The sequence below is a fragment of the Equus caballus genome, chromosome 28 (assembly GCF_041296265.1).
Source record: "Equus caballus isolate H_3958 breed thoroughbred chromosome 28, TB-T2T, whole genome shotgun sequence".
NCBI classification, from domain to species: Eukaryota; Metazoa; Chordata; class Mammalia; order Perissodactyla; family Equidae; genus Equus; species Equus caballus.
This window is the reverse complement of record NC_091711.1, coordinates 36,062,705-36,075,833: the sequence shown is the minus strand read 5'-3', so window position 1 is coordinate 36,075,833 and position 13,129 is coordinate 36,062,705. Positions and strand designations below refer to the sequence as shown.

Below are 13,129 nucleotides of genomic sequence, written 5' to 3'. Positions count from 1 at the left end.
TTACTTGTGGCAGCTGAGGCCATGGACTTTGTTTATGTGATGAAAGTCTTATTTTGTAATCAACTAAAACATTCCTCAAATATTTAGCTTGGGAAGCAACTCTAGAATTAGAAGCTAAGATTATTTCTCTAGTTTTCTAATGGGAGGGGCTAGAAACACAAGGTTTTGACATAAGCAGCTATTCCTATAAGATGTTTATATAGAGTCTTGGTCACCAGACTGGGAATGATGCTGCCAGAATTGAAGTGAGAGGAAAGTGGGTCTTGTGATAACTGGAAAGGTAAGGTGCCAGTGGCATTGGGGACTTGAATTTTGGTATCTAAAAGAACATAGAAGAATGCTAGGTCCATTGGAAAAATAATGAGAAGAGATGGTTCTCTGATCTTCATCTCCATTCAGTGCCACCATGTTGTAGGTGATGAAGACAAGTGGACAGGTTTGTCTTTTTATTGGTCTGTTCCATTCAAGCCAAAATGTAAATTATCAAGAACAATGTCATTCTATACACTGAGCAGTAACTGTAGGTCTCTGATGGTCTTTATTGCCAGAAATAGGGGGACTGGTGAAATGACAAACATGAGAAGGCAGCCATGTATTTTCACGCTGACTAGGAAAGCTGGGACCTACTGCCAAATAAATAGATTATTGCTAGCTTAAATTTAGTAGCATTTTGTATCGCTCGTCAGTTCATTTGACATGTATGTTTCCCTTCTGTTGGCAGATATACCACAATGGTGTCCTGGAATTCTGCATCATTACAACTGACGAAAATGAATGTAATTGGATGATGTTTGTGCGCAAAGCTAGGTAAGAGTGGTCTTAGATAAAATAGTTACGATTCAGGTGTTTTTCGATAGGAAGCTTTGCGTAAAATAGGGAAGAGCCAAAGAATCCGAGTTACACTAGTATCTGCACATACTTTAAGGCCTAAGGCTTTTCTTTTTTTTTTTTTTTTAAGATTTTATTTATTTCCTTTTTCTCCCCAAAGCCCCCCAGTACATAGTTGGATATTTTAGTTGTGGGTCCTTCTAGTTGTGGCATGTGGGACGCTGCCTTAACATGGCCTGATGAGTGGTGCCATATCCGCACCCAGGATTCGAACTGGCAAAACCCTGGACTACCGAAGCAGAGCACTCGAACTCAACCACTCGGCCACGGGGCCAGCCCCAGTCATATTGCTTTTTTAAGACTTCATTTTATTTACTTTTCTTGGTTCCAGTAGCAGACTCTAGTGTTTCTGACTATAAAGGGCAATCTGATGTACTGAACTGATATGCTGAAGTAAGAATTCTTTTCTCTGTACAAGTCCTTCCTAATAGGTGAGATAGGGAATTAGAAAAATGACCCAGAGAATAGTTATATCTAAGTTTTCATATAGGATTTTACTATAGAGATATGATGTGTTTAGTATATATTTCAAAATTAATATACTTATCTATTAAATGTGATAACTTAGGAACCGGGAAGAGCAGAATTTGGTGGCTTATCCCCACGATGGAAAAATCTATTTCTGCACCTCACAAGATATTCCTCCTGAAAACGAGCTGCTTTTTTATTACAGTCGAGATTATGCTCAGCAGATTGGTAAGTTAACGTAAGACTAGTCATGACTCTAGCATAGTAAAAGCACCGAGGACCAGAAGTAAAGCTTTGGCAATGATTTACATGGGAGCTGAAGCAAATCACAAACCTCTGTGTATGTAAAAGCAAGATATTACCTATATGTTCTCAGTGTTAAAATCTGTGAGGTTCTTCACAAGCTGAATTTTATTGACCAAGCAGATTCCTCTGAAATGAACTCCTGTGTCAGGACCTTGATTTGGGGAATTTGAAGTTCCTGAGGCTGCTGTTTGAGCCAATACCCTTTTAATTTAAGTTCATAAAGGGCAGCAGAGCTCCTTAAATTGGTTTAACCTTCATGGGCTTTTTCTTTGCGCTGTGTCATGATGACAAGTGATGTTTAAGAGTTTGTGTGTGTGCTACAACGTTTTGATTTTTTTGCCTAGGAAAGATGGCTTATAATCCAGTGTTTACCAAGTGCTTTCTAAGTACTGAGCACATAGATATTGGGACTAGAGCATTGCATAAGACATTTTAGTTTTACAGGTAGTGGGCAGGCTGGAAATTTTGGTAGGAGGAAGAATTGTAAGCAACAATTATTAATATCAAGAAACGGTTTTAAAATTTAAGTATCAGGAGACACTGATTAGTTTTTCTTTTTAAAGGTGTTCCTGAGCACCCGGATGTGCACCTCTGCAACTGTGGCAAGGAATGCAGTTCCTATACAGAGTTCAAAGCCCACCTCACCAGCCACATCCATAACCATCTCCCTAGCCAGGGCCACAGCAGCAGCCATGGGCCCAGCCACAGCAAAGAAAGGAAGTGGAAGTGCTCCATGTGCCCCCAGGCTTTTATCTCTCCTTCCAAACTTCATGTCCACTTCATGGGCCACATGGGGATGAAGCCCCACAAGTGCGATTTCTGCAGCAAGGCTTTTAGTGATCCCAGCAACCTGCGGACTCACCTCAAGATACATACAGGTAAGTCATCTTGGACCATCAAAGTGGGATTTTGCAACAATGAGAAATTGTGAAAGGCTTTGCAGTGAGCTGGTCTTTCAGGTAGAGTTGAGATGAGATGTTAGAGAACGAATCCTGCCTGGGGCTGCGTCTGTGGGATAATGCGCTTCCTCAGAGGGTGTTACTTCCAGGTGTTACGATGCTCCACTTTGCAGGTGCCCCCACCATCGTTTGAAGGTGACTGGGAAAATGCAGTCAACAGTTGGGAAGTTAATCCATGTGTTTAACTTAAAGCAAAGGGAATTCTATAGAAACAGCTTGAGCCTCCCCTTAGAGCTCGCCCCTGGTCACTGGCCAGAGCCAATTTCCCTTCTTTGAATATTGCTAAATAAACACTACCAAAATCTGTTTTTGGAGTTTCCGTTTTCTAAATTCCAGGCAAACCAACCTTTCTTTTAGCACTTATTTTTTTCATAAGTAAATACGAAATAACTGGTGAGGTTTTAGCTCCCTTGGCTGGGTCATTGGTTCTCCAAATCTTTGAAAGTAAAATTCATCCTTATCCTTTTGCATTAAGACTGAGTAGTCACAACAGAGACTCTGTGGCCCTCAAAGCTCAAAATACTGACTAGCCTTTAAAAAAAGGTTTGCCAACCCCTGACTAAGCTTATTTCTGCATTCTTAAGATTTTTATTTCATCTGTGGTTTATGAAGTCATTTTCTATGTTTAAGAAAGAGTGAGAACTATAAAATACAGGTGGTAAAAATGTTTGCCTATAGACGAGTACTATAATTTATAAGATTTTATTTTAAATAATTGAGTTAGGTTGGGAGCTAGAATTATAAGTGGGTGTTTTTTTCCAGATTTTATAACCTGTTAGCTATAAACATTAAAAATAGATCTATTTAGATAAGCTGTCCCAGCAGGAGGTCAGATTTGTTAGGTTTGCCAGCTTTGGTTGTGGTGTGTGAATTCAGCGGCCCTGCGTGGTTCTAGGAAGACAGCCCCACAAAGTGCAGTTCCAGTGCCAGTCAGGTCTGCTTGGATCCCGCCTCTGCCACATGCCATACGTGTGCCTGTTCCTGAGAATGCTGGTGGTGTTTTATTCACAGTGTCATCATTTGGGTTAATGTGCAGGTCAGAAGAACTACAGGTGTACTTTGTGTGACAAATCTTTCACCCAGAAGGCTCACCTAGAGTCCCATATGGTTATCCACACGGGCGAGAAGAATCTCAAGTGTGATTACTGTGACAAGCTGTTTATGCGGAGGCAGGACCTCAAGCAGCATGTGCTCATCCATACACAGTAAGTTACCCTGCAGCCAGGATGCTCCTCGGTGGGGAACCATGGTGTGGCTGCAGCCACACCTGCCAGCTTGAGGGATTGCAAGCGCTGAGTCAGTGTCTGTCTCCTCCCTTGTCACCCTGGTAGAGATCTCCTGTGTTCCACACAGCCACATAAGGGTTGGAAAACCAAGTTTTTGGTTTTGTCCTGGGAGTTCTCACTTGTTTTCTTTATTTTTCACTTCTCTCTGTATATTATTCATATTTTCAAAATATAATCTCATTTATTTAACAAAAATATGTATATATATTTTAAAGATTGGCTCCTGAGCTAACATCTTTTGGCAGTCTTCTTTCTGTTTTTCCTTCGTCTTCTTCCCCAACCCCCCGCATCCCCCAGTACATAGTTGTATACTCTGGTTGTGAGTGCTTGTGGCTGTGCTATGTGGCATGCTGCCTCAGCATGGCCTAATGAGCGGTGCCATGTCTGTGCTCAGGATCCAAACCAGTGAAACCCTGGGCTGCCGGAGTGGAGCCTGCGAACTTAACCACTCAGCCACGGAGCTGGCCCCTAACAAATATATTTTTAAGTACCTCCTTGAAGGTTAGCATTGTGTTAAGTGGTGAACATACAGAGATGAAAGACACCGCCCTTGTCTTTAAAGAGCTCAAAGTCCAGTAAGAGAATCAGACCAGTAAACATTTACCATACTGTGATGCAGTTGTTAGAGTCAGCACTGGATCCTGAAAGACTGTAGAACAGGGTCACCGAACCAGCCTGGAGGTGTCCTGGGAAAGCTTCCTGGTGGTTTGAGCTAAGTGTTAAAGAAGATAAATTAGAATTATTCAGGGAGGCCAAGAAGGGGAAGGGATGGGGAGAGTATTCTAGACAGAGGGAATGGCATAATTAGAAACACAGAAGCCGAAAGGGCTGGGACGCAAGTGGTTCTTTATAGTTAGAGCACAGGGTGCATGTGAGAGGGCGATGGAGAGAGAGGCAGCAGCCACATCGTGAAGAGCCTTTTATCCAACTAAGAAAATTACGTTTCACTCTGGATATAATGGGCAACGATGGAAGGATTTTTCCTCCCCGTGTGCCAGGCACTGTTCTCTGTTTTATGTATGTGTGTGTGTGTATTTTTAATTGTAGTAAAAAACACATAACGTAAAATTTATCTTAACCATTTTTAAGTATACAGTTCAGTAATGTTAAGGATATTCACATTGTTGTACAAGCATTGAAGGGTTTTAAGGAAAAGAATGTCCTGGTGAGGTGTCCATTTTTATGAAAATTACCCTGGCAGTCGTACAGGATGATTGAAGGAGGACAAGGCCAAATATTGGGAGACCCATTAGAAATTTATTGCATTAATCTAAGTGTAATTAAATGCCTAGCCTATGTTAATCATGGTAGTGGGAGAGAGAAGGGAAGAGATTTTGTGGTTGTGAGCTTTTAGCAAGTGTTAGAAGAGGGAGAAAACATTAGCTTATATTCTGGAGGTACTCTTAGAATTCCATCTTCATTGGAAACTTTATATTCTTATTGTAGAGTTTAGATAAATACTTTGATATCAGCTCTTTTGTCTGATTCCTAATCACAGTGCAACGTGAAACACTGAAACATCTAAGGAGCCTGGATCTACATTCCTAACTCTCAAAGTGACCTTTTATTTATTTTTTTTTTTTGAGGAAGATTAGCCCTGAACTAACATCTCTTGCCAACCCTCCTCTTTTTGCTGAGGAAAAGTGGCCCTGAGCCAACATCCGTGCCCATCTTCCTCTATTTTATACGTGAGATGCCTGCCACAGCATGGCTTGCCAATTGGTACCATGTCTGCACCCGGGATCCGAACTGGCGAACCCTGGGCCACCGAAGCAGAACATGCGAACTTAACTGCTGCACCACCAGGCAGGCCCTCAAAGTGACCTTTTAAAACAAAGTCTTCATTCAATAGTTTTGCTATTAGTGTGAAATCTTAGAAATTAGATTATCAAATATTATATAAGACTTTACATTATTAGAGCTGAAAGAGAACTCTGGGATCATTTAGTCTAGCTGCTTGTATTAGCTCAAGCTGCCATAAGAAAATACCATAGACTAGTTGGTGTAAACAACATAAATTAGTTTTCTTTCTCTTCTGGAGGTTGGGAGTCCAAGATCAGGGTGCCTGCGTGGTTGGGTTCTGATGAGGGCCCTCTTCCTGGCTTGCAGATGGCCGCCTTCTTGCTGAGTCCTCACATAGTGGAGAGAGCAAGCAAGCTCTGGTCTCTCTTGCTAGCTCTTTTCGTAAGGACACTAATCCTGTCATGGGATCCCAGTCTCATGCCCTCATCCAGACCTAATTATCTCCCATAGGCCCCCCTCCAGATCCCGTCACATGGCAGGTTAGGGCTTCAACGTGGGAACTGGGGGGAGCCACAAATATTCACCTTCTTACACCGCTCATAGTACTGACCTGGGAAATGTGAGAAACAACAGCTGATGCCAGGGCCCCACCTCCAGGGTTTCTGACTGAGCGAGGGTAGAGCCCTGGCCTTGGTACAGTATTTGTAAAAAGCTCCCCAAGTGACTCTTCTGTCCAGCCAGAGTTGAGAGCTGCTGAGTTCACCCAGAAAATAGACTTGTTTCCACAGTGTCTCTGGCAAGTGGTTACATTGTTTCTTCTTGAATACTACACGGTTTGATTTTGAGAAAAAGTTTTGCTTGAATCAAACTTATATCAGCCTCGCTCTCTCCATTCTACGTGTGCCCTCTGGAATGGTGCACATAAGTTTAATATTTCTTTAAATTGACAGGCTTTTATGCTTATGATCACTGTCATGTTTCTTTTAAACCCTTTTTTCATCAGGCCAAATGTCCCTAACTTCTACAACTTATCCTGTGTTATCACCTAGTTTCAAATTTGGTACCCAGAAGTGAGCACAGTATTCAGATATGATCTGTTCAGTATATAATAAAGTGGAGTTATTCTTTTCCTTGACTTTCTCTTCTTTCAAGTGATGCCTAAATTTGTACTTGCTTGCTTTTTTTTTTTGCAAGGAAATTTTCGCCCTGAGCTAACATGTGTTGCCAATCTTCCTCTGTTTTATTTTCCTCCCCAAAGCCCCAGTGCGTGGTTGTATATGCTAGTTGTAACTCCTTCTCGTTCTTCTATGTGAGCCACCAGCACGGTGTGGCATCTGGCAGACGGGGTGTGGTTCTGCAACTGGGAAATGAACCTGAGTCGCCAAAGTGGTGAGAGCAACGAACTTTAACCACTAGGCCGTCAGGGCTGGCTCTGCACTTGCTTTTTTGTAGACACTTCACAGCATAATGCAATATAAATTATTTTGAGATTAGTTGTGAAACTGTTTCTCTCCATTTGGGTTGAGAATTGGCTTCCTCAGGTATCGGCCAATGAAAACAGTTCTCTCAAATGTGGGTCTGGACTGTTTGTCAGCATGACGAAATATAATAAGCCTCTTTGCCAAGCTCCCGTGGGATAGAAAGAAGTTTTTGGACTGTCAAGACTTTAAGCTAGTGTAAGTCATTCACAAAAGAAGCAATATTCACTCAAAATATTTTTGAATGAGACTTTAGGCTTCCTGTAGAGATCATTGGTAAAGTTTTCAGATGTTTATATTTTTACTTTTAGGCGTTTCAAAATGGTTATAGTAGTATTGGAGTTCATTCTGTTTATCTCCTTAGAAAAGAAAACAGCTACAGCCCTAAAACCAAATGCAGGAGGAGTTCCTCTCCCACAGCGTTCACTGAGAGTGTAAGCCATATGGCAGAATCTGGCCTTGCCCTTCCTCTGAGAAAGAGGAACTTGAGAGCCAGAGCGGTGACGCTTACTCCCTGGGTCATCGCCTTAGTTGCATAACTTTAGATACCACCTTTGTGATTTATATCTCCAGCCTTATATAGCTAACCATTCACTCAGCATCCCTGAGTTCTGGATGTCAAACTTGACATGTCCAAAACTCAACTCTTAATATTACCCATACGAACTTGATTTTCCCCCAGTGTTCACCAGCTCAGTAAATGCACCGCCATTATTCGTTCCAGTGGCTCAAGCCAAACACCTTGGAGTCATCCTTAACTCAATCTTCCATTGTTTTCTTCATTCCGCCCTCACCTAGTCCAGACCACCAGCATCTTTTGTGTGAACCAGTTCACTAGTTTTGCAGCTGACCTCCCTGTTTCTACTCTTCTCTCTTCTCATCACTTCCCCAACACAGATAAACACAGGTGCACACACACACAAACGCTGTATTCTTTCCATAGTAGCCAGGGTGGTCTGTTTAAAACCTAAGTCAGGGCACTGGCCCTGTGGCCAAGTGGTTAAGTTTGCACGCTCTGCTTCAGTGGCCTGGGGTTTGCCAGTTCGGATCCTGGGTGAGGACCTACACACTGCTCATCAAGCCATGCTGTGGTGGCGTCCCACGTAGAAGAACTAGAATGACCTACAACTAGGATCGACAACTATGTACTGGGGTTTTGGGGAGAGAAGGAGAAAAAAAAGAAAGATTGGCAACAGATGTTAGCTCAGGGCCAATCTTCCTCACAAAAAACAAAAAAAAACAAAAAAAGTATGTTAGATTGTGCCCATCTCCATTCATAATTTTCCAGTGCTTTCTGTCAACTTGGATTGAAAGGTCTTTACCAGAGCGTGGACGTCCCTCCGTGATGTGGGAGTGGTACTTGGCTACCTCTCTCACTTCATCTTCTATTACTTTTCTCCTCGTTTTCTGCTTTAGTGACCTTGGCCCTCCCCTTGCTGCTACTTCAGCATACTAAACACACTCGAGTCTCAGGGCCTTTGCACTGTACTGCCTCTGCCCGGAAACTCCGCTAGGTATCTCCCTATCTCCTCCCTCACTTCATTCAAGTTTCTGCTCAAAAGTCATCTCCTCAGAATGGCCTTCCTTGACTATCTTATCTAAAATAGGACTCCATCCCTCTTACCTGGCTTCATTTTTTTTCCGTAGTACTTATTGCTATTTGATAGCACCTTATATATTTTTTAATTTGTCTGTAGTGTAACTTCTCACTAGAACATAAGCTCCATGAAGGTAGGGACTTAGTTTTCCACATCCTGTAGCTCCACAGAGTCCTTCACTCTCGTCTTCTGAGAGAATGTGGCAGAAATGCTAAGGAGACCAGACTTCAGAACTTCCCACTGCACCTCAAAACAAGGGTTTTAACTTGCTCTTATCTGTTTCACATATTGGGCTTTTATTAAGATATACAACTGCTCAAAAAAGGAGTGTAAAAATTCCTGGTCTAAATGATCTGTAAGGTTCTTTTCAGCTCTAAAATGTCTAGGCCAGGGTTACTCAAACCTTGTGACACTACTGACCTTTTAAGCAGAATAATTTTTTGTTGTAGGGCCTACGATTCATACCATCGTGAGATACTGTTGTGTGTGGCCAGTTGGCAAAAAGTTTCAAATTTCAGTGTTCCAGTTGTTGGAGTGAGGGCAACAGGAACTCTCAGTCGGCTGGTGATGGACGTGTGTATTGATATGACCACACTGGAGAATAGTTGAGCCCTATCTAGTTGAGGATGTGCATGTCCTTGGATCCAGCTGTACTGCTCCTGAGCGTATGCCCTAGAAAAACTCATACATGTGCAAACCAACATACCAGTAGAGAAATATTCGTAGCAGTCTTGCCTGCGATCATAAAGAACTGGACACCACCAAAATATCTCTTAACAATAGACAAATCCAGGACCACAGAGAAGTGGTGGTGTATTCCTGGGTAGCGCACAGCCCTGGAAGGGAACAAGCTACTGATACTCACAGCAACCGGAGTGAGTCTCACACACACCTTGGGTGAAAGAAGCAAAACACAAAAGAGATGCATGTCATAGTATCTCATTGACATAGAGTTCCAAAACGGGCAAAATCAACTGTACAGATGTTTTATGATCTTCTGCTACAGCTCATATAAAAAAGTGTGATTCTCGACAGGTAGAGCGTCTCTGACAAAGGCCTGAGGGTGTGGAGAGTGTGTGCCTCAGTTGTCGTTTATAACCCCAAATCAAATGTTTTTTCTTGTGTTCCTCAGAGAACGCCAGATCAAGTGTCCCAAATGTGATAAGCTGTTCTTGAGAACAAATCACTTAAAGAAACATCTCAATTCACACGAAGGAAAACGGGATTATGTCTGTGAAAAATGTACAAAGGCTTATCTAACCAAATATCATCTCACTCGCCACCTGAAAACCTGCAAAGGGCCCACTTCCAGTTCCTCAGCTCAAGAGGAGGAAGAGGAGGACGACTCCGAGGAGGAAGAACTGGCGGACTCGGTGGGGCCGGAAGACTGTCGGCTTAGCAGTGCTGTGTATGCGGCAGAGGAGTCCCTCTCTGCTCATAAATAGAAGAAAAGCCAGCTGTCTTGGACGGAAAATACAAAAGGGAAAAACACACATAACCAGTTATCCACTGCAATGGTTTTTATATAAAACGGTTTCTGAGTTCCTTCCAGCCAACAGACAAAACAGACTAAAGGGGAATAGAGAAAGCACTTAAAGAGGAGTATCCTAATGAAAACACTCTGAAACAGATTGGGAAAAGAGAGCGTGTGTCCTATTTTTAAGTGATGTGTGGGGAGGAAGGTGTCAATTTTTGAAGTCTGTTCTTTATTTAAATGATAATCTGGGCGATTCATTTATGCCTGAGTCAAAGCTGCCCTCTGCCCAAACAAATCCGATTTATTTTAAATTCTTCCATTACTCCCTTTTCCTCCCAGCTCTATGACTTGTAGCCCTCTAGACTTGTTCCCTGCCTCACAGTCATCCTGATGCTGATTGTGGTTCTGGTGTTTTGTTCAGACTATTATGACTCAGCTCATCCCAGAACGTATTGGAACACAGCAATGTTAGCTTTGCAGCTAACAAGTCTAGAGCCCTACCTGCTTTAATCTCTCCTGGCTGTTTGGGAGTTTAGGATAGATCTTCCCAGAATTTCAGCAGGTGCCTGGAGGGCAAATAAAAAAGGAGCAGCCAGGCAATAGGCAATAATGGAGAGAAGAAAAGAAAAGAGGAGACTTCCGGGCTGCTATGCAGCAAACTAGCTGTGACGGAAGCAGGGTTAGTCACCTGGTTATTGTTCCTACTGATCTTTGTAGGTTTATACGTGTCTCTCTCTGTCTCCAGTAGAGCCTCCAGCCCCTAGACAAAGGGGACCTGGAGGTGTAGTGAGCCAGTATGTCTGCTGGATAATCTGACAACAGGCACGTGTGGACTCAGCTGGCAAAGTGGTACCTCGGCCTGTGGAAGGAAGGAGAGAATGATCCTTTCTATCTGGCTTACCCTATGAAAAGGAACAAGACACCATTAAAATGTTGCCAACTCAGAATGACAAATGACTCCAAACACATTGGTGCATTTGCAAAGTTAGACCTTGCCAGTTGCCTGTGGTGAAGGACCTCATCAGTTAAGCGTGGTGGATGCCAAAGGATTTGGAGGGCACAGAAGGCTTAACGGTCACATGGGTGTGTTTTCAGGGTCCCAGCTTAGTTAATTCGTCCATCCATCTTGTCTTTGACCTGGTCTCTCCTGTGCGTATCCTGCTTTCAGCAAGAAGCAGAGACATCCTTAAGGTGACGGTTGGTGGGACATGCTCTCCTGCTCTGAGGCACAGCTCTGGGCTGGAGCAGAGAGAATGCTGGTGGGAAGGTTTTGCTGCTAGTGTATTTATGGAATGAATGTATTTCATTCAAATCTGTATTCCTCTAGGAAGGATTAAAATAAATTTTTTTAAAATACAGGATTCCCCTTGTAATCTCATTTTGTGGAAGAAGGAAAGGAATAAATTTTATAGGGAAAAATCAGGTACAACTTGATTTTTTCCATGGTTAGAGGAAAGCATTTTCTGAATATTACAGCTTCGAGATCATATTGTAATGTGTTTCTGCATAACATTGCTTAGACAAACCATGCTTCCTGCGTTTCCAGCTCTCGTCTCCTGTCCTCTTCCTCCTTAAGATAGTCCCCTTAGTCCTTGGAGAACTGTGGCAGTCTACAGTGGAGGGAGGGGAAGAGGTGCTGTGGGTGGTTAGGGGCCGCTGCTGCCCCTGGATCCTGAAGCCTCCGTCAGGGCAGCTCTGGTGGGACTGGGGCAGCTATGAATTCAGCATATTGCCAAAGGCACCCTAGTGGCACGCCAGGCCTGTTCCAGGAGCCTGTCGGTGCTGGAACTACAAGCTCCCTTTCTCCTTTTATCTCTGTAGCTCATGCTGAGTTAAAGTTTTCATTTCCCAACTCTGGTTGAAATGCTGCCCAAGAGAGTTAAGCCTAATATCAAAAAAAAAAAAAAAAAAAGTGGAAGCCTAGAAGACATTTTAAGTGAGAATGTACCTGTTACTATCACAGTGTCTCTTCTGTTTTTTACCTCTCACACTTAAATGGCAGATTCTAAGTCATCCTTGCAGATGAATAAATTAGTGACTGCCCTTTGACAAGATTTTACTCAGCCCTCTCTGCCTATTGCGGGTGGCCTCTCTGTTGGCTGCTGTTGGGAGGAGTCTGTTGTTGGGTAGCTGGTCACGTTGAGAGGCCGGCTATTATGAGTGTGGGCTCTGGGGCCCTGCTGAAGGTTCTCCAGTCTGGGCTGTGCTGCACGATGGTGTGTAACCTTAGCCAAGTTATGTAACCTCTCTGTGCCTCTGTTTACTTAGCTGTCAATAGAGAATAATGAGCGTTCCCATTTCCTGATACTGTTTGATGTTAAGTTCGTTAGTACATGTAAAGGGCTACCGCAGTGCTCGACATACAGTAAACAGCATTTGCTAATGTTCTGAAGTTTCAGATGAGCCTAGCATAAGTTTCTATCCTAAAAAAAATGCCTTTAGATGACCCAGGAAGCACTAGATTTTTGTCATGCAAATAAAGCTGGCGTGATTTCAGTTTTCAAGTCCAAAGCCCAGAAACTAGTTTGTTGTGTTCTTGTAGATCAGTGTATGTATGCTTGGCGTTTCCTTCCTTAAAAGGCGAGTTGCTTGTAACCCTGCATGGTGCTGAACGGAGGTCCTCAGCACATCAGAGGGCAGCAAGGTGACAGGAACTAGAGTCTCCTTCAGCCCTTTCAGCATCTTGATCTGTATACACACTTCCTGGTCTTGAGGGACATAAACATGCCAGAAGGTGTCAGCCCCTCGTCGTGTCTGTAAACTTACATCATCTGGTCACCAAGCTCCATCTTAGAGTCAAATGCTCAAGAACACGTATCTTCAGGTGTACAAGTGATTATTGTCTGTTAGCGGCTGAACTGCGTGCCCCCAAAATTCATATATTGAAGTTCCAGCTCCCGGTAGCTCAGAATGAGTATTTGGAGAT

General features: G+C 43.0%; 1 protein-coding gene across 2 annotated transcripts in view; it reads left to right on the top strand.

The window, feature by feature from the left end:
* Positions 1–11,564, top strand: part of PRDM4 (PR/SET domain 4) — a 33,405-nt gene extending 21,841 nt beyond the window's left edge. For both annotated transcript variants that reach the window (XM_023631845.2, XM_023631846.2), the window contains 5 exons: positions 722–807; positions 1,457–1,584; positions 2,226–2,540; positions 3,658–3,826; positions 9,859–11,564. In XM_023631845.2, coding sequence (XP_023487613.1) covers positions 722–807; positions 1,457–1,584; positions 2,226–2,540; positions 3,658–3,826; positions 9,859–10,171 — 1,011 coding nt within the window. In that variant the 3' untranslated portion in view covers positions 10,172–11,564. The remainder of the gene's footprint in view (positions 1–721; positions 808–1,456; positions 1,585–2,225; positions 2,541–3,657; positions 3,827–9,858) is intronic.
* The last annotated feature ends 1,565 nt before the right edge of the window (positions 11,565–13,129 follow it).